This window comes from Falco rusticolus, chromosome 1 (genome assembly GCF_015220075.1).
Source record: "Falco rusticolus isolate bFalRus1 chromosome 1, bFalRus1.pri, whole genome shotgun sequence".
NCBI lineage: Eukaryota > Metazoa > Chordata > Aves > Falconiformes > Falconidae > Falco > Falco rusticolus.
Genome location: NC_051187.1, coordinates 100,848,687 through 100,873,840, shown reverse-complemented (window position 1 = coordinate 100,873,840; position 25,154 = coordinate 100,848,687). Strand labels below are relative to the sequence as shown.

The 25,154-nt window shown below is 40.0% G+C and overlaps 1 protein-coding gene across 1 annotated transcript in view; it reads left to right on the top strand.

Annotated features, from left to right (window-relative positions):
* CFAP299 (cilia and flagella associated protein 299) overlaps positions 1 to 25,154 on the top strand; it is a 223,832-nt gene that overhangs the window by 69,272 nt on the left and 129,406 nt on the right. Inside the window, 1 exon segment of the mRNA XM_037398473.1 lies at positions 6,564 to 6,655. Within this exon segment, the coding sequence (XP_037254370.1) occupies positions 6,564 to 6,655 (92 nt within the window).

The following is a 25,154-nucleotide window of genomic DNA, read 5'->3' as shown; positions in this document are numbered from 1 at the left end:
CCAAGTGATAAAGGAGCCAATGAGTAGAGGTGCTATGCTGGACCTTATTCTCACCAACAAGGAGGAGCTGGTGGGGAATGTGAAGCTCAAGGGCAGCCTTGGCTGCAGTGACTATGAAATGGTGGATTTCAAGTTCCTTAGGGCAGCAAGGATGCACATCAAGCTTGCTACCCTGGACTTCAGGAGAGAAGTCTTTGGCCTTTTCCAGGACTTGCTTGGTAGGGTATAATGGAATAGAGCCCTGGAGGGAAGAGAGGTCTAAGAAAGCTGATTAATATTCAAGGATCATCTCCAAGCTCAGGAGTAATGTGTCTCAACAAAGATGAAGTTGGACAAAAATGCCAGAAAGCCTGCATGGATGAACAAGGAGCTCCTGGACACACTCAGACACAAAAAAGTAGCCTACAGAGGGTGGAAGCAAGGACAGGTAGCCTGGGAGGATACAGAAAAATTGTCTGAGCAGCCAGGGATCAGGTTAGGAAAGCTAAAGTCCTGATAGAATTAAATCTGGCCAGAGACATCAGGGGCAACAAGAAAAGCTTCTATAGGTACATCGGTGATAAAAGGAGGACTAGGGAAAAATGAGCCCTCTCCAGAAGGAAACAGGAGACCTGGTTACCCAGGACATGGAGAAGGCTGAGGTACTCATGACTTCTTTGCCTTGATCTTCACTGGCAAGTGCTCCAGCTGCATCGCCCAAGTTGAAACCTGAGTAAAGGTCTCATGGCTGCTCTGACCTCTGTGAGGAGACTGGCTTGGCCTGCTGCTAGTTCAGCTTTGAATGAACAAAAAGATACTCCACAGCCCAACTGAAATACGTCTCCTTGTCATGAACTGTGGCCCACGTGTTCAGCATGCCTCCCAAAGTCACCTGAGCTGAGTTAAAGACTGCAAGTCCAATTCTTTCATGCAAAAGGCACAATGTATAGGACATATAGTTACCTTTTCTCATAGATGGTGAGCTGTGACAGTGGCACTAGGAAAAATCTCTGGATTTCTTACCTTCCTTGTTTTGAACAGGCAGCACTGTGTGTATTCCAGGGCCTTAACCAGAGCTGATAAAGGAAAATTATTTTTATTTTTTTTAAGTTTGTGAATGTTGGATAAGTGACAGGACCGATGTTACTGGTAGCTTGGACCATTTAGAATATCGGTGCCAGTGTTTTGTCAGGTGTGGGCTTCTCAACACAAGCCAAATCTGTGATCCCTCTGGAAAGTGTTTCAGAGAAGTTCATAAGCAACTTTGAATGTTTTTTTTTTTAAAAATCATTTATTCCATGGAGTTTCAAATATCATGAAGGAAGTATATTTGTTACAGTTCCTTGTTCATTTTATTAAACAATGAAATGTATGGTATTAAAGTCCTTAGAAAGGCATTTCCTGTATGTTCAATTATGTAACCAGCAATCAAAAATTTTATAGCAGATTTTACAAATGTTTATGTGCCTCGAAATGTCCAAATAGTTGGAAGCTCAGTCTCCTCCTTCTATGTTCCTAACCATATTCCTTGATGTCAGGAATGGTTCTTTTTTAAACACAGACACACATGCAGTAAAAATATTTTTAAATGAAGTTGTACAAGTAAATGTGCACCTCAATGTCAGTGTGTTCTGACCTATTCTTATCACGATCTGGGGGTTAGGAAGCTCAGTGGGAGCTTTGCAGAGGGCTTTTACTTTACTAAAGAAAGGAGTACTTTCAGTCTGCAGAGACCTCCAAAACTGTTACTAGGACTTTGTGAAATGGGGTACAGTCACACTGGACCCAGTTCTGCCCATGTATATACTCCCTTCTCCTGGAGCTGGCATTAAGCTCCTTGCTTACTGTGCCCTTGTAGCCAGAGCTTGCTCTCGTCGTAACTGAGAAGTTCTGACAGTGTTGTAGAGATGAGATGCTTTTCCAGTACACAGAGTCAGGAACAGAGATACAACAGATTTCAAGTTAATCTGTATTTTACTTAGCCATGCCTTCCTGCTTAGGTCCTCTGCTCTTGTGATGCTACACGCTAAAATTACGAACTAACAGATGGAGACTCTTTATAAAAATGCTGTTGCTTATTGCTGTTTGATGCCGTTATTTTAGGTTCATAGAAAGTTAAATAATTGTCTTTTCCTTGCATCATTATCTCTGTAATATATGAGAAAGGTCACATGATGGTTTTACCTTTTGGTGTTGCTTAAAGCAGCTCCATGGAAGTGCAAGTTAACACAATACATCAAATTCGATGGTAGGGTCAACAGGCTTTATTTTACAAAGCTGAACCAAAAAAAGGTGTTTTTTAAAAAAATCTAGACCTTCCCTTTATGTATCCCCATATCATGTTTATTTAGAAATTAAGTGCTTTCCCTTTATCTCAAGGTAGAGACATCTGTGTGTGCAGTGAGCCAAATGCAGCTTATGGTTGCAGTTGATGTTTTGGATACCTTTTTTTGTCTTACCCCTTGAATACAGTGGAAGTGCTACTGAAGAGTAGAGGACTGGACTCTGAGGGTCAGACTTGGACAGCTCATTGTGAAACTCATCAGTGATTGATTATTTTTTTTTGGTTTTGTTTTTTTCCTCTTTCATTTTTCCTTTTTAAAAATGGAGGGAAACTTGTAGATGGATTCTGGTAATCATGGTTTAAAGGATCTCACTATGTGGTGTCATTGCAGTTTGAAGACACTCTGTTTTATTTCATTAAAATTAAAAAAAGATGGCACCATGAAGTGAAAATCAGCCGTACATATATCCTTGCATATTGGTCTTGGCAATGCTGATATACTGCCTTCATTCTTCCTTTATCTTACCTTGGCTGCATGTGGTAGGTCAGCCAAAGACTGCTTTCTTACTTTGCTAATCTTTACTAGGATTTTGATGGATATTGGCTAACGTTGCGTGAGGTTTTTTTGAGCCTCACATCCTGCTTGAGGAGAATTAGTTGAAAGGGGCAAGTATGTGTTCAGTGTTAGTTTTGTCAGGAAGGGAGGAAGGCCTGAGAATGTGAATTAGTAAGTCTCGAGCCAGTCTGATACGCCCACAAGGCAGCCTGCAGGACCACAGTGACATTTGATGGAAGTAGTATTTTACTGTGGAGGTGGTGTGTGTTCTCATCCTTGCAGAGAAAACTTGCTAGTGAGAAGTAGGTTGACCAAGCTTCCAGCTCATGTGACTGGACGTAAAAAAGCGAGTATTTGTTCCCATTAATACAGCATCAGAATAATTCCCGATGCCTTTTTAAGCCTCTTGTGCAGTCACAGGTGGCCTTGCTGTGTTTGGGCACATTGAACTGAAGAAGTAGGGTCATCTCAGATTTTCAGAAACTAGGGCACAAGAAAACTGAGCAACTCGCCAAGCTTGCACCACGTATTTGTGACAGATCGAGATGATGATCTTGGGTCTTTCCAGTCCCAGCCTTACACCCTGGTTGCTGAGGTTTAATCTCATACTGGAGTCCCTCACTTCCTTTTAAAGTACGCGTTCCTCATGTAGAGGAAACAACTCGGTACCTGATGTCTTGGAACAGTGCTTAAGTAATAGTCTTGCCTCAGGACACAATGCTGTAAGTATGTGGTGCTGGGAGGTTGAAACTTTAATTGTTTTAAAATAAAAATTACGTGTCTTGAGATGAGGGAGAAAATTTGGGACTATGTTCTTACGCCTGTCTCCCCAATAATCTTGGGGCAGGTGTTTGCAAAACACAGCTGCTTTGCAAAAGTTAGGCCTGACTGTGCATTCCAGTCCGGCTTTCTGCTCAACGGGAACACGGAGCGTACTGTTGAAAGGATAACAGTGTGACTTTTAGAAGTTCTTCCCATTATCTCAGTTTGATAAAAGCATTCTTCAGCTCAGCAGGGCTCTCTAAAAGTTAAACTGCATTGTTCTGTTTCCAACTGTGACTCCACTGCTCTCAGGAAAAGCCCACGTGGCTGAAGATGTAGGAAAATAAAGTCAATGAAGCCCTAGGGAACCATAACAAAATGGGGGAAAAAAGCAGCGTAGCCTGTCAAAATAAGAATTGAAGAGCCTTAACCTAAGTTCAAAAAGAGCTTTCCTTCTTTCTGCTTCACTAATACGTACCAGTGAAAACCAAAGAAGCATGCTGCGAGCAAAAGGCATCTGAAGTGGGACCGGGAGAAGGGTGTGTGGGACAGAGGAAATACTAGGAGCTCTTGGAAGGAGGAGAACAGATTGGAAGGTGCAATATGGTGTGGAAATGTATGGTTTCATAAGTGAAAATTTTAGCATCATAAAGTAAGAATTGTATTTATGGAATTAAACCCAGCAACCAACAGTTAATAGTATTAAAGTCACTAGGAGTTTCTGTACCCAAACAAGTTCCTTTAGAAAACTATCCCTTCTATTTTTGCTCAACTGTAATACTCTTTTCAGTATTGCTTCTATTGAAGGATACTGTAGTGAGGAGTGTTACTCATTGTTAATGCTGCTGCTTCTGTATGTGCAGGAAAAGCCTATCTTCAGAAGGGGAGAAGTTAATATCAAAATTAATATTCAACACAACTAGTTAGGGAGCATGTGCCAGCAGGTTGCTGACAATAACATGTTTGAAGAAACATTCAGTTGCATGCCTCAGATTCCCATTTGTAAAATGAGAATAGTAACCTTTTGTATTTTAGTTTTTCCACCAGGCTTTTCTGTGTCTGGGTATTTGGTTTCAGAGCTCGCCAAGACAGGATGGAGAAGGAAGTTATCTTCAACACATTGCAGGAACCTTCTGGATTGCTTATGCCCTGCTCTGTTGTCCCTTACACCTCTGACACACCTGCGGTATTTTAGCTCTGTGTTTTTACACTGATTTTTGACCTAGACAGGGCCAGCCAATGATACCTCGTATTTTTCAGGAACAGCGCAGCTTGATGACATGGCTAAGTATGTTCTAATGTGGAAGTAATGACATTTACTAAAAAAGAAGTTTTATACATCTTAGGGTTCTGCAAGTGGGTCAGTGATTATTGTGATGATGGTTGAAGGATGAGAGAAAGACAAGGCTTTTAAAGAAAGGTGAGATCTCTTACTGGAATGTAAGATTTAAGTGGCTAAAAACACATAAGCTTTCAGGCACCCACACCCTTTGTCTGGTCCAAGATAGAAGCCACAGACTTGGCTAGAGTAGTTGTTAAATGTGGATTTACTGTTGATTTAGTAGTAACCTCTGCCAGAGAAAGGAATACTTTGGGGATCTAGAATTCTTAACTGAACAGAAAAAAGGAAAATTTGATGCTTCATTTCTTATGTCTTTTACGTGTACTTAATTGAGGTGTTGTAATCCATGTGTTAGTCTTTCATTTTTTTTTTTTTACAGTGCAGGAGATACACTTCTGTAAGAGCTTCGAACTGTATTTCTGGATAATGACTGGTAAAGTGGCCAGATATTGATCTGATACCTCTATATGAGAGTTTTGAAACTTATATGCAGGTTTTTCACTCAGTTTAAGGACATAACCATGTACATATTAAAACTTACCAAAGAGATTTATTTTCAGCTTGTGTGTCACTCTTTAATTTGAAACTTCATACATTATACACTTGATAGAAAGATCTTTACTGATGCTGTATTCTGTCTACTCAGATTGCTGCTTTTTATTGCAAGGTTCACATCGAGATAATGGGGAGATGTAATAATCCTTCCCCTTTCAGGTAGATCTGTGCTGAACTGGGAGGCACTGGTTTGCCTTGGGTTGCCTGAGAGAGCACTTTCTGGTCAGCATTCACTACTTTAGACGTTAAAAGGAGAAAAGTTCCCAGTAAAGCCACTTCAGTGCAGGATTTAGGAAGTCTCCACTTCCTTCTCATGCGCGCAAAGTACACAGTGGGTGCAATGATCCCTGCAGATGGAGAAGGGCTTTAGATTAGGCTAAGGGACTTGTAGAAACCATGTTTAAACCTTCAGCTTTTGTTGAAGGGTTTGTCCATTATTCAGGGCTTTTGTCCATATGATGCGTGTTTTTTGTTTTTAATGGCTGTTTGAGTTCTAGGGCACTATGTTCAAAGACTAACAAGAACTTTTTAGTATGTGGTATCCTTTCTTGTGTGGGTGGGATTTTTTTTATTTTTTGCCGTTTTTTGTGGAACAAAATTAGTTTTTCTTTTCATGCTGTGTACTTAAGGATACAGAAACTATATTGACCCTACCCCACCAAGCAGTCCAAGTATGCAGTAGTTCATTTGATTACTTGCTGGCTGAAGAATAAGGTATTAAATCTGTTGAAATCTGTATTGATACACTGTGAAAATCTGGTATACTTATGTAAACATTACTTTGGCCATAATTCTGGAAATATAAAATAAGTGCTTAGACTACTCCAGTTATACAAATGAAAATTTGTGTGAGAAGAAGTCACCTTTTGATAAACTACCATTATATTGTATACCGGCAGTAGTGATGAATTTTGAAGAGTGATTTAATGGTTTGTAAAAGCAGAACAGGTAATAGACAAGCTACAAGAGGGTGAGGACTGTCTCATTATATTTACAGAACACTTAACCCAACAGTGAACCCAAAGCCTATGGCAATAATTAGTAATAATAATTGTACTTTTTTTCCCCCCCCCCCCCCCCCCAAGGTCACTAGCAAGTGAAGGAAAATAACTTGAAGACAACTTTTTGCAGGCCCTGGCAGAAAGAGAGGAAGCCAATATTACTGGAAAAATTTCTGTGAGTACCTGTGACATCGCAATCTTCTTAACAGCTTGAGATTGAATCTGAATAGGAAACAAAGGTTTTTTTACAGGAACACTTCAGGTAGAACATTTGGAAAAGATTATTTGTCTTAGGAGAGATTTCTTGAAGCCTAGAGTTTTGGGGTTTATTTTTTTGTTTTTTGGGGTTTGGTTTTTTTTTTTTAAATTAAATAAGCAAAGCATGTGAAAACACTGCCCAGAAATCTACAAAAGGTAAGTGATGAGCTGAAGGATACAAGAGTAAAAACATCCAGTGAAGCGTATTTTGATTTCATTAGTTGTTGTAGATTCCTGCCTTGCAAAATTCATTCCCATGTGTGCTTTACATAGAGGAAGGTGCAGCCTGTTGCTGGGAGAGACTCGCTTTGAAGCTCATTCACATAGATGCTATTGGAGTTTCCCTGATGAGTTTTGGTGGGGTGCTTGATGTGTTGGCTCTAATGTAGGAAAGCGTTATGAACGTGGCCGTGTGCCTCTTGACTCAGCCAGCTCACACGCGCTAGCAAAGCTGTCCGTGCGCTGTGCTTGCCAGTGCTTTACCTAACCAGGATAATGCTGGCAGACGCTGCTTGGGAGTCTCTCCTGCTTGGTCTGTCACTCCCTCACATTCATGTGGGTGTGCTCTGAGGACAGTGTTGCTGAAGTTTAAATTGCCACTTGCAAATATAGCTATATCAATATCCTTTGGTTTCAAGGGGTGGTGGTCCTATATCTTTGGCTTTTTAATAACTTCAGTTTTGCACAAAGAAGAGTTTGTGCCCGCCTGCTTTACAAGGAGGGAAGTTTTGAATTTCACCATTTAAGTTCAATCTGCTTCCATTTAAACTTCATAACACAACTGAAAATGGGCCCAGAATGGTCATCCTGGCCTTACTGCTGTGTTTAGTTAGAATAGTGTTGTTTCTTGCCTTCTTTATGGCGTAGCAGGAGCCTGGATTTCTGTCTGTTAGATTGAGTGTCATGTTAAAGAAAAACAATACAAGTGACTGCAAAGGCAGCGCTGGGCGTTCTGGAAGTCAAAAGTGATCGTGATCTTATTTCCTGGTTCTCCTTGCTTAGGAAGTTGATCAGGCATATGCTAATGATTTTTTTGCTTTCCTTCCTATTGAAGCACAAGCCTAACTCCCCTCCCTCCCTCCTGTAATTCTAGGGTCAATATTATTCTTTTATGGCTAGCTAATTAATCTCTAGAATTTGCAGAGGAAATGCTTCCTGAAGTGTGGTTCCACAACATATGTGAGCAAGCTTTCTCAAGAAGCTTCAAACACCTTGTGGTTTCAGCTGCCTGACAAATATCCTGGGAACTGTGCTTCTTGGGATATTTAGGGATTTCTGTGGGAGAAGTAGGACACAAAAGGTTAAATGTATGGTTTAGCTGTGCAAATGGAACCACATGTTTACCGTAATGTTTAAAAAAACTCCAACAACCAGCATTTGCTCATTTTAGCACCTTACTCCTGCAGTTCCTTTTCTGGTTGTAGTTTTCAGAGCATCCTATAAAGGAAATGTAATTTCTTAATTTTACAGAGGGGGGTACTACTGAGTCATGCAGAACTGTTCAAGCGCAGAGAAGGACTGTCCATTTATACCAACAGATATTTCTGGCTTTAAGTAAAAGCAGCAGGGCCAAGCCCAGCATTTTGGGCTGGCTGAGACCTCTCTATGGATTGATTCCAGTCCCCAGACTGTGCTGACCGGGGTGCTATGTGGGTCTGGAGGTTGGAAATGAAATGTGCTTTTCTGTTCCCTGAGGAGGGCACTGGCAAGGGTTGAGGTCAGTAATAGGCTTCTCAGTCTTGGGGACACGGTGCAGCAGCATTCATTGGGCACCTGAAACGATCCAGAGCAGTCTGTGGACTCCTGGAAGCTTCTGCTACAGATTCCCCTCCTTAGGTGAAACTCAACCCTGAGAAACCTGGACAGAAAAAGGTAGAATAGGTTCATATGCTTAAAATGATTATTTTTTTTCTTTACTAAACCAAAAGAGGTTTTGGGTGATTTTTTTTTTTTGTTTGTTTGCTTCCTGATGCTCTGAGGCATGTCTTTATATGTTGATGCTAGTTTGGTTCCCCTCTGTGCTCTTGTGCTGTGTATCCTTATACTGCTGTCACAGAGGATATCGAACCAAGCAGACGGGAGCCACCACAGCTGTGCTAAGCAGAGCTTGGGTTCAGAAAGCACTGGTAAGGTTTCAGTGCTCTGCCTGGTGAGTTACATGTGGGTCTCTAAAAAATGAAGATAGATAAATTATGAGCTAGCCTTTAAAATTAAAATAAAAAATAAATAGTTAGTGTCCCATCAAAATGAAGACAGCTGGTCTCAATTCCCAATTTCCCAGGCCCCCTGCAGTGATACAGTTTCTAGGCCCCCAAAACAGCCTCTGGTTATGTACGAAAAGTTTTTGGAACAGTGAGTATTATTACAAGCTATTCGGTACATACCTAGATATAATGAAATATGTCAAGTGTGCAATTTCAGCCTCAGCTCTGATTCTCCTGCAGTTTGCTGGTTTACAGGAGACCCCATAATATTTTCTTAATACACTTCAGTGTGGGAACGCATTTCAAATAGTGATGCAGAATATAAACCTGTTGGCTACAATCATAAATGCACACAGACATTTTTGTTTTTTACTGTTGCGTGCCTAATGAACCAACAGCATGGAGGTATTCCCTTATGAAACCATGCTTGGGATTTTTTTTGGCTTGATAGTGCCACCTGTATTATTACTGGAGCTACAGGTGATTCTGTACATTTTTAGGGGTTGTACTTGGGCTGTAAGACTGTGTATGGTGGTTGCTGAGAAGACCGGCCTACCCAAAGAAAACACTGCTTCCTTTGAAAGCTAAAGCAGCTACCAAGCAATGCTCACGTTGCAGGACCCTGTCCGTGCTCAGTGAGACACTTGCATGGTGTCTGTGCTTCTCTGTTCAGTGTGTGATATCTAGAACCTGCTCCTTCTTTTGAGATGAAGGCAGTGCAAGCAGTGGGATTTGTTTCCAAGTCACGCGAGTTGGACTAATAAAAATGAGGCACATAGCAGGGAGTTACCGTGACTTCTTACCCTCCTTTCAGTGGCATCATGCAATAATAGCAACATGGGCCTCTCTGAGCCAATCATTAAAACCGTGGGATTCCTTACAAAAAACTGGTCATTGGAAGACAAACTTTTCTCAATCCATCCAGGTAAGACTGGATTGTCAGGATGAGATTATCTGCCTTGGTGGTCCTCAGCACAACAGAATTAATGCTGCTTGATGGGGTTACCGGCTTTAGAACTAGATTTCAGGGCTACTGCAGAAATGGGATATGAAAAAGAAAAGGATCTAAAAAACTTTTCAGAAGCTGAATGAGTGTGATCTTAACAAAGATTTTTGTCATACTTTGCTCCAACATTATTCACAGCAAGGCTCAGCCTTTTATTTAAGGGTTAGCAGTGCTTCTTCAGCATGTCACAGTGGCAGGGATGTTCCACTTGGGAGATGTAGTGAATAGTGTCAGTGCTCTCACCTGATGTTGCTGGTGGGAGCTCTGCTGGTACGTTTGGACCCTTAGCAATGAACCTCTGCCAGAAGACGATTTTCTGTTTGTCTTCTCTGGATGTACAGCCAGCCTATCCTATTTGTAAAAAAAACCCACTCCCACCACACAATACCCAAAAACACAAAACCAGAGCAAAATCCATCAAACCTAATCCAACAAAACCAAAAGGAAAAAAAAGCAACCAAAAAGCAGGGTAAAATGTCTCCTCCTTTTCTCACATAGAGTGGGAGCAGGATGATTAAAAAACATCCAGTTTTGAAAACTGCACTTTACTGTGTCTGGGGGGAAAAAAAATAAATTTCTCTCAGCTGTACTTGGTCATTCCCTGTGACTTGATTATCTGAGGTTCCTATTTCCTCTCTGTTTCGTATTGGCTTTTGTAGGTCGTCCATAGGTCAAGTTGATCTGGGAGGTTAATTCTCTAAAATGAGGCCGTCATGACAGAAGTTGCATGTGTTTGCTTTATTAACCAGTTCTGTTTAAAAAGCTTGGTCCAGAAAAGTGAGAAATAAGATGTATGAGGTAGAAGGTGGTTTTAAAAAATGAGCAGGGGCTGCAGCGTAAGGTAACAATGGCCTGCTGATGGATTTTGGCAGTACTGGTGCATTCTCCATGTTCTCATAAATGAGAATTCACCTGAAATCCAATGCAAGTCTTATGATCAGATGAACTTGGCAGGCAGACAGGTCTTGACTTTACACAGGTGTATGTTTACCCTGTCTAGGCCTCACCTCTACTCTGGTATGCATTAAATATTACTTGTTTATTCAAGGTGATAAAGGGCTCTGTGGATATCATAGTTTGTATTTACAAAAGCTTAGGAAATTATGCAATACTCGGGAACTCCTTTTTGTGTCCCAGAGCAAGTCTTTTGGTTACTGTGTGAATACATTGAGGTTGATTTTTGGGAGAGGCTTGGTGTGATGGGGCGGAGAGGAAGACTACAGCTACGCTGCTGTGTCTGAAGACATAGGTACCATGTAAGCTTGGGTTTGGATTTTGTGGCAGTCAGAACAAGTTATAGTTACGTTCTTGCAAGCATTGGTGCCAGCATCGGAAGTGTTTAGGCATTTCAAAGAATTAGGTGGAATCTGTTGCTGGATTTTAGGGACATCAGTAAGCTAAGGTTTCAGCCTTCCTCCCCCTCCTCCACTGACTGGGGGGAGAAAAAAAGTTTTCCACAGGAAAAAATAAAAAATAGAAGCCCCCAACCCTGATGTTCCTGTTCCCAGTCCTGTGAGAGCTACAGCCAGGAGGTCAGATGAAATTCATGCCCAGGAGAATTGAACTCCTTTTGTTTTTTCTGCACTCAGTGTTGGCTATGAATGCTAGATGGCTGGGCCTTTTTGGCTTTGAAGTTTGTACTGTTGAAGCTGTATAAAAGCACAGGTTACAGCTTATTCCTTTAGAGCCATTCAAAGCAACCACTGCAGCTGATTCAGAAAAACTTGTGAATTAGGCACTTTCTGGTATATCCGTTTCCTTGTGTTGAAAACTTGATGAAGCGTAAGGTTGCATTGTATATGACCAACAATATTGTGCTGACATGATCTTTTTTTCCTTTACTGTTCCCCAACATCTATGAAGGGTTCCCTTTCAAGAAAAAGAGGGTATGGATATGTTTATTTCTCTTTTAACTGAACTCGTGTATGTCTGTTTAATAACCTGCTATGGAAATTGCATGAGTTATGCAGGTAATCACCGTAATTTTGAACAAATCACTTCTGCCCTTGAAGTAAAAAAATATATATCAAATTCCATGTCATTGGAGTGTAGTATGAAAGAAGTGAAACTCTGTTTCCTGGAAATAAATGTAGTCTTTTTACTTCATCTCTTGAAGGCTTAGTATGCATTTCTTCCCAATTAAAAGGGTGTAGGGGTGTGTGGAAATTGTGTTACTTGTTGAGACTTCTTGTGCCAATGACAGGTGAAACTTTTTTTCCTTACATTTTATCTCCAGATATTATAGGCACGATTATCTGCTACTGTTTGTGTACTATATGCTGATGCACGTTTGGCAACAGGTGTAATAGAGTATAAAAGCACTTGGAATGCTCAGAAATGGGGCTGTTGGATCCAGAGTCCTCAGAACCTCAAAATCAGCTGTCAGGGAGCTGGCTGTACATTTACAGTGTAGTTTTATTTCTATTATTTCACTTGTAGGATCATGAAGTACTGACAACAGAAAGGGGATAAGAAAGCAAGCAAAGAATGCTACTTAAAATGTTATACAGCATGATAAGGCAGCTCTTACGTTCAGTGTGATTTTCTGTCAGCTCTGTTCTGGAGAAATTTATCTTCAAAAGGTACAGTTAATATAGTTATTTCCCCACCACCACCCCAATTCCTTCTCTGTAAGCTGTAGATGCAGTATCATGTAAAAATCATTCTAGTTTAGTTGTAACATGTGGATTGTATTTTATTTGAAATGCCTAAAAATCACGTGATTAGATATTCTGTGTAGAAAAACATGTGGAAAGAGAAATATAGAGCATTTTTTATTTCTTCATTTTTTTCTGTAATTTATTGAAAGTGAAGCAAGAATTGAGAGCAGAGTATGTTTTATAGAATACATGAACTGTATTATTGTAGTGACATAACAACTGTGAATAACTGCAAATGACTTGTGCTGTGGCAAATGGTCGTGTTTCAGAGCGGCTGACAGCAAGGCATGGGGCATATTATTTGAATGGGTTTAGCTGTTGTCAGAAGGTTCACTTAGAATTCCGATTAAAATGCATAATTTTATTAACGACTATGAACTGAAGACCAATTAGACTTCTTTTAAAGACCTTGTAGCTGGCTTTATTTGTCTCAGCAGGAGTTTTGGGTTCCTTATAAAGATGGTTCAAGAGGGTCTGATGAGCGATTGCATACATGCATGTGATGCTGTGTCTACGTTAGCTTTTGAGTTGGGATGAGCAGAGTGATTTTGAAACAATTCTGTCAGTGGGCCCTACTCCTCATTGGTTTTAGATTGCAGAGCAATCTTGGAATACACTTGTTGGCTTTAGCTGGAAAAAAAGAGAGTTCTTCCTGCAGTAGGGAATGGCAGTGTGGCTGCCACAGGATGAACTGCTGCATTTTTTTGTCTTGTGTACTTAAATGTTCAAATGGCTAGTCAGTCCTGTTTTTAAAGTGAACTTTTTTGGTTGCTGACATTGACTTGCTCACAGATTATTTCCCTAACTTGAATTAGCTTTCTGCAGTTGCCCTTTGCTTATTAATATTCTGAAAAAAAAATTAAAATCTTTTGTTTATAAAGTCAGAAATTATCAGTTTGGAAACTTTAAATGCAGATTGTAAAATGGCAAGTTTACGATAAGGATGTGTGTTTATTTTCTGGGATATTTTTCTGTAGGATCATCATACAAAGCAGAGAACATGTACTGGCTGGCTGCTTACCACATCTGTAGAGGTAGTGTTTTGTCTACTTGGAAATGGAGGTTGAAGTTACGTCCCTGCAGAAATCAGTGGCTATTTTGACACCATTGAGCTAAATGGAGCCAGAACCCCATCTCCTTGTATCTGTACTACTAAGTTAGTCTTCCTTGAGGCAGCACTGCTTCATGGAAGAAAAATAATTCTTCAGTGTGAATAAGGATCTTGGGTTCCATACTGATCTTGGTATTTCTCTGCTGCTGTCAGCTGTGTTCCTTCTGCATTGAACTGAAATAAGCATTTGATACTTAGTTTGCTTCATGTTCTCAGCACTAGCTTTTTGCAGGTGTAAATGTAAGCCCAGTGGGTGTTACAGAACATAAAACCAGTTATGCACAAGATCCCAACTGGAAGGTAGTAGATGTGACTCTGGAGATACTTCTTTATCGCTCCTCAGCATGCACAAAATGAACCGCTGTGAATGCCTTTGTGAAACATGTCACCGGTTCGCAGTAAATAAGTAATAACATCTGACTTAACTGGAATTTTCTTTAAAAAGTGTGCAAATGTTTTAAGAGCCTTTCAGTGTCTGTTCTTAGGCATTGTGTTTCAGGTTGTATGTGCTTTATAATGTTAATTTAAAACAAATAAGCAGTGTGGTAAAAAGATGTCTGGGTAAGCTTAGTGAAATGTGATGGTACTGATAGAACAATGGTGATATGTTCAAAAACATTTTTTTTTTTTGTTTGTGGTCACTGACTTTTAAAAGTCACTATGCCCACATGTATGTATTAGCATTTTTCAGCTTTTGAACCCTCACAATAGGAGTATTTCTCTTTTCCTAGCTGTAGAAAAAAAAAACACAACCCAACCATCTGGCTGCCTAATGTTACCAAACACAATGACTTTCACATTACAAATTATTACCTCTAAAGGAAGCAATAGAGAAAGGCGGAAAGAGCTGATGCATGAAAGCTTTTAGTGGAAATGAATGAAATAAACAGCTATTCTGTCAACAGATCATTTCGTATGCTCAAATTAACTAATGGTCTGATAAGTGAGACTCAGTGAAAACCAGCTGTAAGAGAAGACATTCAAAGCATTACTAAAAGAAGCACAAGATGACAGCTGGAATGAGAACTAATGGGCTTTAAGGGGGTTCTCGCTGTTATATGCAATATTCCTAAATATTTCCTTCCTTAGCATTGAGTGACACTCTTGGCCACCTTGCCTGTTAGTGTGAACAGCTTTGTAGCTATGCTTTGTACATGCTCATGGACTGCTGGATGTTGCTGAGAACAGTTTGTTACAAGGGGAAATTGTTGCTTTTCGACAAAGTGATTCTCTGTGATTGAATCGTTACTGAGAGAGCCCCCTGGTACCATGACATTGGATCAACGAGTCATCAGATGGTCATACAGATTCTTTCCAAGTACCCAGTGACCTCCTAATTCAAACTGTTGCAGAGCTAGTCAATACAGCGTATGCTTTCATTTTGTATATACTTTTTAAGTTGTAGAGTAATAAATGATCCTAGCACATGCATAAAGTATGTCTACAGGTAATTTCTTGTAGTTCCTTGAGGTCAACTAAGTGCATCAGTTGAAATCCTCCATGAATGTCAGACAACATACGTTGGTTGATCTCACAGGAACTTGGAATGTGGTGACACTGCAGTATGTGGGAGATGTTCCATTTCCTATGGAGATCGCACGGATGCAGTTGAAATAGAATATCTTATAAATAATATGCTGCACTTACTCAAGAACTCACTTGGAATACGAGAGGACTGTGTTATACAGTAGCCAACCTTCCTACACAGCCAAAATCTCAGTACAGAGCGGGGTCCTGACAGAGGGTATTCCAGTGTGGCAGAGCTGATTTTCTAGCAGGTTTGCGAACTCTGGAGGTTTCCCAACTCCTGAATAACTCATAAGGAGTTTTTTCTAGGTAGCTGGCTGTCTTTGAAGAGCTTTGGATTGTTGTTGTGCCTGTTTGGTTCCACGGTTCTTTCCCCTGAAGGAGGCTCTTGCCGCTGTGGCTGCTCTGAGGGTTGACTTGCACCATCAGGGAAGGTGCGTCAGGGCAAAAGCCATAGCGGGGCCATGGCATAAGCCATCTTTGATGGAAGTGTAGGTACGCGTTTCGTGAAATCCATGGCCCGTGTGTGTTTTTCTTGAAACTGAAAACTCATGTTGAGGCAGGCAGTCCAGAAAATTCTCTCCAACAGGCAGGACTACTGTGTGAAAATGAAATGCTTTCAACATCAATAATTTGCAAGAGTACTAAATATATATCTCAACAGGAGTGAGAAAGCAAGGGCAAGAGAGACATTAGCATTTGTGGGTATTTTAGAATTTTATTTTTATCCATGTTTGTTTTGAAGCAAAATTTGTGTTGCTTCAAAATAATAAATATATAATCATTTATCTATCTAATAAATAAATATAGTGCTATATTGGCATGTTAGGTGTAAGCACCTCAAAAATGGTGAAGTTAGACATTTCGTTGTAACTGTTTGAAACTTAGTCAAACTGCAGGTCTGGCTAGACAGCAGAGCCTGTTTGTTCACCAGTGTGTAAGTTTTGAACAGTTCCCACAGGGGAGAGGGAAAAAAAGAGGGGAGTGGGGCGAAGGGGAAGTATACTTCTCACATATCCAGTCTGCTGTCTTAATCTGGGAGACAATTTTTGCTGTGAACAGGAAAATCGTAGAACTACATAGCATCATGAGCTGTCTGGGAGAGAACTATGACAAACATAATCATTTACAGATCTACTTCTAAAGGAAGCTAATCTAAAGTTCAACAAATGACACTTGTAAAATCTGTCTCTTTGTACTTAAAATAGCGTTGCAGAATCCAAACAGAAGCCCTTTTTACTAGGTGTTGCACAGTTAGAAGAAACCACAATGATGCTTGACCAGCATCCTTTAAGCAAGGAGAAGGGGGATGCATTTTTTTCTTTAAAAGATGGAGAAAATTATTTCACGCTGTGCCATAAGCACTTTGCAGCAGTGCTGGGAATGAACTTTCCTTCAGACATGTTGATCATGGGATCACTGTGGTTCTGCAGTGCTCAAGTAATGGCTGTTGACAGCATTTGAGAAACTCTACCCTAGTTTCCTTTTACAGAGCCTGTAGCCTGTTTCTTAAATAGAGGTAGCCCTCTCATGCTTAATTGCTTTATTATTGTCTGGTTTTTATGATGTTCAGTCAGCATTGTTGTTCTAATAACCTTTTTCAGTTTGGCTGTCCTGGATCATAAACTGCAACGTACAAAAACAAACACTTGAAAGTCAGATCTGCCTTACTGAAATTCTTCTAAGTATATGTGTTGGCGTATATACTTGTAACAACTATGTGAGTGTCCCACAATTGCCAAATAAAACAATACAAGAGAAAACAGATTGTTAACCTAAAACACAATGAAATGCCAAAGGTAAAACAGTCCTCCTCCCTCCTCCTTGGCTTGAAAATAAGTCAAAGGAGAGAACCAGACATTAGATCTTTTTCAAATTGGCTGTTTTTCTTGAGTAGTATATGTACATTCCTTGACTTTGCCTATTTTTCACATCACTGCAACTTGAAGGGTCACAACTTGTGCTGTGAAAATGCTGTGAGAATTTACTTATCTGGAAAATGTATGACAGTGTTTAACGAATATCAACTCGTGAGCTCTTAACCATTTGAGCACTTACAGAGTCGTGGATCCAGTCATTGCAGAAAAGGGTATACCAGAAACATACTGTTGGAGATCTTGGTTTACTCATTTACATATTTGTATTTTGTAAATAAAGATGTCTTTTAGTGCTTCTGGTAATAATTACATTCTTAAAATTAGGGATCAGCTGCTCTTTTGTGTTCTGTAATCACCTATGTAATCCAGACAACTGGCTTTTGACTCATGTTCTGTAACGTGATAATGGGCTTTCTCCAGAAGGTTGAGAAAACAGGCTGGAGGCTGATATGCACAAATGTCTCTGGCAGATTTTCTTACTATGATGATCTACAGCAGTGAGGTGTATCTGTGATGTAAGTTTACAGCAGTAGATGAGCAAATAACTCCAGTAAAAGATCCAAAAAATAATCGAAACTAATGGAGATAACTGTTCTGTTGTTCAGAAACAGAAAAAAAATAGTAGTGCACGTTCCATAGGTCACAGTGATTTTGTTGTTTAACAGTAAGCAGAGCTCTTAAAGAGTACTTCTTGCTTATATCCCATGTCCAGGAAGTGCAGGCCTGATGCTGTGAACCTGTTATGTTTCCTCTAGAAAGCCGCCTTTCCACACACCAACAGCCCCTGCTGCATCCCCTCCACGCCCCACCCCCCTTTTTTTTTCTTCTTTTTTTTCCCCTCCTAATCTGTCCCTGGGTTCTCTCAATGATGATCATGACATGCTCTAGCGCTTGTGCTTTGTCTGACAGGGAAAGATGAACATGTGGTCTGTGCTGGGTAGCCTTTCTGCTTTCCCTCTCCTGCCCCTATATGTTACTACTACCTAATATATTGGTTCTTGCTCCCTCCAGGTTCCCCCCTTGGTGCTTTTCTCCCCTCCTTTTGGTGACCCAGGTTGCCTTCGGTTCTAGGGTGGAAACCTGCCCACATACCTTTGGTTTCTGCCCTTCCCTTCAAATTGGAGATTGACTTTGCTGTGAGGTAACTGTAAAACATCTATATCTATAGCATCAGGGCCCTGGCAGGAGCTGGCTGTTGTTACTATACTAACAATAGTTAATAAATAAAAGTCCATATTCATGGACAGTTGAATTTTGGTGCTATAAAAGTTGGTTGTGAAACTGTTGCTGACCATAGTGAGATCTGGGTTATGCTTGTTAGCATCGGATGAATTAAAAAGAGTTGTTTAATAGTAGTTACTGCTGCTCATGTGAGGGGGGCATGCTGTTGCTGTGGAGTCCTCTGGACATGCCCCATTGTAGCGTTTATAAATGCCCCAATGTGTTCTAGAAGCTGTCCAAAGGCAGATGAAAATAATTTCGATCGGGTCCTTTCAGACCATGTTGTAAATCAGTATGACTCCTTAGCCAAATGGAAAACCGCATGAACCACATGACTTGGCTCCCCTGAGACCACAAATGTTATTTCTATCCATTTTTTTTTTTCCCATTCCCATTCAGCGATTTGAGTCTTTTATCTTCCTTTTAAGCAATGGCCTTTCAAGCAGGGGTGAAATCACACCTGTCAGTAAAGCATGTTTTTGTTACTGCATCATTCTGTCATTTTTACAAAACGAATTACGTGGAGCTATTATATCCTGCTGTACAAGCCACCCAGCACTCTCACTTACTTTTAAGCTAAGTTCAGTATCTTCTTTTTTGTTATCCATGGCAAAAAAGAGATGTCACCCATATGGGCAGACCAGGCAGGAGTGATGCACACATACCTATGTAATTGGGTGCAAAGTAATACCTAATCCCTCTGCCAGTGATTGAACATGAAACTAATTTTCGCATCTGAATCTTTTCCATGCTATTAGGCGTGATTTTAGGTCTAAACAAGGCTGCACCATTCCTGTCAGTCCCAGACTGTTCTTTGCTTGTTTTCTGCATGTGTAACACTCTTAAGTGTTCTCTTTTTGAAGAGTGTGGGATGGAGATGCTTAGATGTTTAGTCTTTTCTTTTTATTTTCTTTTTTGTTCATCTTTTTTTCTTCTTTTTTTCCTCCCTTTTTTTTAATCTTGCACTGATTACCTAGAAGCACTCCTGCCAAGGAGTTCTGGCTTTGTACTTAATGCAGGCTGGGAATACTTACAGTTTTTTTCCTGAATGACTTGAGAGACAATAGTTGTTGCACTCCACTGAATTTTTAACATGCATCTACTTAATACAAAATGTTGGATTTCTTCTGAAGCGTTTGCATCTTTGGCAGATTTCCATGTTTTACCTTTCTATGGTTTAAGGCATAAATAACATTTGAGTTGAAGATTCATAGTTTGGCCTCTTAAGACAGATATTTTACATATTGATATAATATTAAAAAATATATATAAAGATATATATTTTCAGTGATGGAAATTTTTTTAATCTGGGAAACACAAGCTAAGTCTGTAGAATCATGGAATGTAATCATAGCATAGTTTGGGTTGGAGGGAACCTTTAAAGGTCTTCTAGTCCAACTCCCCTGCAATGAGCAGGGACATCTTCTACAGCATTTCTTAGAATGTTCTGAAGTAGTCTTTATTCCTGTGCATGATAACAAGATACATAAATTCTAGTACTTGAAGTGGGAGATTTGGTTTGCAAGAATGATTAATTCCATCTCTTTGTAGATCGAAATGCGCTTGTGGACTGGATGTGTATGTCATCTTGCATGGTCATGTAGCAGAACTACAGCATCTACAATACCTAGCTGTTGTGGTCTGTAGCTGTTCAGCTGCGTGCTGGGGTGGGTATGTCTCCCACCCCTGGTCTGATAGAGAGGCCATAGAAAACACTAGGAGGAAGTGTCTTTTTTTTTTTTTTTTTTTTTGACTGTAGTGCCTCTGTTATATAGCGCATATATATATATATATATATATATATATATATATGCTTGTTCAGAGTTTTTTCACCTTGAGCTGAAATTTATGCAGGTTTTGCTTCATGAAGAAGACTTAGTAGCCACAAGGTAAATCATAGTTTTCCAAGAGGAGTCAGCAGATACTACACAAGTTGTAGCCCCATCTTCTGTGCATTCTTAAGTCCTCAGAAACTGATCTTAATGTCAGTGCACTACCTACGAAGTCAGTGTATTAAAGAATGAGACAAAACCCTGAAAAATTTAAGCTTCAAAAGCATTAGAAAAATTAATTTTAAAAGTCTAATAGGTAACACATTACATCAGAGACTGCAAACTGAACTGAGGAGGAGACTTCAGGTGTTGCAAGAAGAAATCCACCACAACAAAGGATAATTGACATGAGAAAATTGGAAAATTGGACTCTGTTATTTCACTCAACTGCAATACCAGCTGAGAATTTCCCCCTTAGCACAGCTGGTCTTTTTCTTAGGTATACTGCAGTAGTCTTGTGGTGCCAGTAACCTCGCACAAACAGGTGCACCCGTGCAGCTCCTGTTTTGTTAACACTGAATAAAGTTAATGCTCTACCAGGTGCGGTTCACACCTGTGCTGGGAGTCAGGAAGATGGTCAAGGTTCAGAAGGGAGCAGTGGGAGGGTGGCAGCTTGAGAGCCAGGCTCTGGCCAGATGCCCTGCAGGGCCTTCTTTGGGCCAGCTTCCTGCCCACCCACCCATCACCTGCTGTGCTGGGGGAGCACAGGCACCCAGAGACTTCAGAGAGTCTTGTTTAGCCCTCCTGTAAGTCTGAAATTTAATGCCTGGCAGTACAGGGACTAATCAAGTTGAGCCTGTGGTGCTGGGAAGATGCAACATGTCTCAGTTGGTGCCAATGTATCCTAAGTACTTATCCTATTCTGAAATGTTTGCTTTAATAAACTGAGCTGCCAGGATATAAAGGAGAACACAGGATACCTGATATAAATGTGCAGGTGTCTATAGGCATACCTATCAGATATCCAAGTGTATCACTTTGTTTAACAGAGTCATGTTATATTGCTTTTAAGTTGGTTTGCAAACCAGACATGCATGAGGAGAACATAACTTAGTCTGCAGATCTGGCAAACATATTTTCTAATCACAGTTTCGGGAAGTTCCTGGAAACATGTATTTGTAAGGTGTTTTCTGAAAGAATATGTAGCATGCATACTTGGAATGGAAGCAAATGTCAGCTGCTGTGTGGTTGTTGCATGTGGAAAGCACACCAGGTAGGAGGTAGAGCACTGTCACTCCTAAATTAAAAAGGAAACAGGTATCCAGTAGCTCTGAAGTAAACCAAAAACCTGAGTTCATAATCATTGCTTCAGTTACCATGTAGGAATGTATTTGTTTCATTCACCATAAATTAGTACTCCCAATAACTTTCATTATTGTACTTGTAACAGTCTCTTTTAATAAACACTTTTGTAAGTGGTTGACCAGAAGAGAGCAACATTAATAGAGCATTTTCAATGCTCTTTTCAGTTCAGCAACAAAATAAAGCAGACAAAAAGGAAAAGGTACCTTGTGAAAATACTAATTTCCCTCTGAAATATGCAGATAAGCTGCAGTGCAAACCTAGCAAAGAATGCATAACTAGACACATTGCTTTTAACTCAAGATCTCTGCTGGTGTCACTTGTGTCTGCAGTCATGCACACTTGAACGAGATGTATAGTCTGTGTATAATTATCACTTCGTGGGTTCATTTCACCTTTTAATTTTTTTTGAGTGCTTATAGTAGCTGACTTGCAAGGACTGCACAGGACTGGGTTCCCTGTGTGTGAAGTCTGTGTTGGGGAGAATATGTGATCCATGCGACACAATAATTGTACACTGATTTTCATAGAAAAGAGGGTGACAGAATGGAGAAAATAATGGCCTATGTACGTGAATCTGTGTGATATGAGCTTGCGTCAATATGTCTGTGATGCAGTGTTGATATCCCGTGCACTGAAGTAGGTATTCAGTGAAGCAGGGATCTAAAGAGGAAAAAATTGAAAGGCTGGGAAGGAAGTATTAAGTAAAGAACAGAAGTTGCCAAACCATAGGTGCTGGGGGAAGAGATGTAAAAGCTCATTGTAATTTTTACGTAGACAAACTCACTGTGCAATTGGGCGGTGCTATCATCCACAGATAAATTGTTTATCAGCCTTTTCTGCCAGACCACAGCATAGTCTTGATGCCCTTTCTGTTGGGCTGTAGCAAAGGAACATACTGAAAGATAGAAGGCCCCTGTTTCATCAACAGGAAAATCTCTTTCTTCTCTACCCCTTGATTTCCCCCTCCCCTTTTCATGTTATAGCTGGATAGGGCTCAGGCTTTAGTCTCCTCATGAGTGGATACAAAGCAGTGTTAAAAATTATTTCTGGTGAAGAGACTGTTGCATCTTCAGAAAGCACCTCAGGGACATGTTCTTCCATGTGTTTTATCTCACCCTCTCTTTATTCGCCTGCTGAGTGTGGAAGTGTTTTGGGACAAGGAGTGCCTCCTGCTCTGCTCATACACGCACAAAACAGTTTCTCATGGAAGACTGGGGATGCTCCAGAAATCAAATTAGTTTGTATGTAGCTACATTTTCCTATTGTCAGCAAAATTCCATAGAAAAGGGCAGTGGCAGAAAAAACAGTGAGCCAAGTTTTATATTCACCAATGGTCTTGGCAACTTCCAGCAGTCTTGCCTCTTGCCATATTATTTTAATGATTCTCATTTCCTCCTGTATTGCGCTTCTCCATGATGGTTCTGACTTGCCTTAACGCTCACCAGTCCTGTGGTTTCCAGGCTTGTGCCTGCTTCATTTTTTTGCTTTTCATTTTCTTTGTTTATCTCTCAGCCATGTCTGTAGCATTTCAGTATGCTTCAAGAGGCTGCTTCTCTTTCTGAAAGCTCATCTTTTTTCTTTCAAAGACTTTTTAAAGTCTTAGTGGTACTGTGCATAACACCTGTTTTCAAATAGTGTGTTAGAACACTTGGCTTTTACTGACGTTAGGTTTTTAACCTATAGCTTCTGCTTAATTTTATGCAGAAAAATGCTGTTGAATCTGTAATTAGGTTAGCGGAGAGGATTTTTAATTTTGCTAGAAGAACTTAAGTAGCTTGTGTGTGTCTCAGCTAAAGTACAGTAACAGGAATTATTGTTCAGTCTAATTGCAAAAAGAATTGAAAAAGGAAATTGAGATCAAAATGGTCTTTGTTACACTTCTCTCTCATGCAGCTGCAAGGGGACCCATCATGCTGTTGATAATGGAGCAAGTGAAATTCTGGTCAGTGAATAGATTTCTGTGGATACATAGCCATTTATGTGGTCAGTATTTGTTGGATTTAACCCTAAGACACTTTCTTAGTGTTGATGTTGGTAGGAAGAACAAGCTGGATAAAAGGTTGGCAAAACTGAACTTTTAATGAAAATGTCTACTGTTTGGAAATCTTATCTCTCTTTTTTTTTTTTCCTGCCTGCTTTTTCTCCAGTCTTGTTTCTTTTGTAAATATTTGCTTTTTTTTTTTTTTTTTTAAAATTGCTGAAGCTGAGAGCATCCATCATGCCATCATGCCTGCTGTTGCTTTGCCAGTGAGCTTGTGCTGAGTCAGCACACCCTAAGGCATCTGCAATCCCAGCAGGCTCACTGAGGGTGCTGTTTCTGGCAGGCCAGCTCAGAGCTTCTGACAGGGAGTCAGACGCAGATGCAGCAGTTACAGAGTTAAAAAAACAACGACTAATTCTCTTGAATCACTTAATAGGAAGTTAAAACTCTGTGTCAGCAGACTCTGGAAGCATTCCTCTGGAAGAGGAATAAGGACATACTAGTCCTGACTTGCCTTATGTTGACATGCTTTTCTCTGCGTTTTTGTGTTATTTAGGAGTTGTCTTAAGATGCACCGTTTGCACAGAAGTGGGTTCCGTAAGTAGAGGAAAATGAACACAAGTGCTTCCTATGAATTTATATAACCATGAGATCCACTTAATTTCCATCTGTCTGCCAAAAGTATGCTCAGGAAAATGCTCAGACTTTCCATTGCCTGGTCTCTGGGGCTCCACTCCTGTTTAAAATCATTGATCGAGTATTAGATAGCTCTTGTCAGCAAGAGCTAATAAAGTGATGACTCTGAAGTACCTAAGAATTATGTCTAGTACAGGGAGATTTTTCAAGAGCTGTCCAAACATCTCCTGCACAATGTGCAGAATACATTGGCAGGTAGGGGCAAATGCAGTTCAAGCAGAGAATGCAAAATTTCAGATCATTGTGGATTTCTTAAAGTATTTCTAGCAAATAGAAGCACCATATTCATCTGCTTTGCATCAGCCATGAGTTCTTCCTTGGTGTTTTTGTATTCTGTTGTACTTCCTCTCAAATGCAAGAAGCCAATATATGTGATGTGTTTACAGTATTTGATTTGCTAAATTAGTTAGTGTCAGAATGAAACAGGCGAAGTTTACCTTAAGAGAATGTTCTACAATCCTTTCTTGTTTTCTTTTCAGGGCTGCCCCTTGATAGTTTGCAACCTTAGCATTACTTAATAATAATAAACAACATTGAAAGTTCTGCTTTGTTTTTATGACTGTACATCCTGTTTAGGCAAAATAATATGAGATTCTTGTTGCTTATTAACCAGTAGCTATTGTGTAAGCTTTTGCTATTAGCAGAAGAAAATAAAATCTAAGGTAAGATTTAAACTTTTATAAAATAAACCTTATAACTCAAAGAGTTAGGGGCAGGTTTACTGAGACTGCTGGTTGTACACACATACAAAAACAATATTCTGGCTTCATCAGAATGATGGGCTGTCTTCTGTTGCCCAGAACGCAGTGGGAAATATTCTCCTTCCTTTGATTTAACTCCGAGAGATGTAATTTTTTTTTCTTAAGCTTTTCCCTCAGAACCTATCCATTATGCAAAGCAGTGAAGTTTGCTTTTTATGGAAGATATGTATGAACAAAGGAGAAAGGATGAAACCTTAGTACACCAAAAGAATGCTGGAAATTATATAAATAATAAC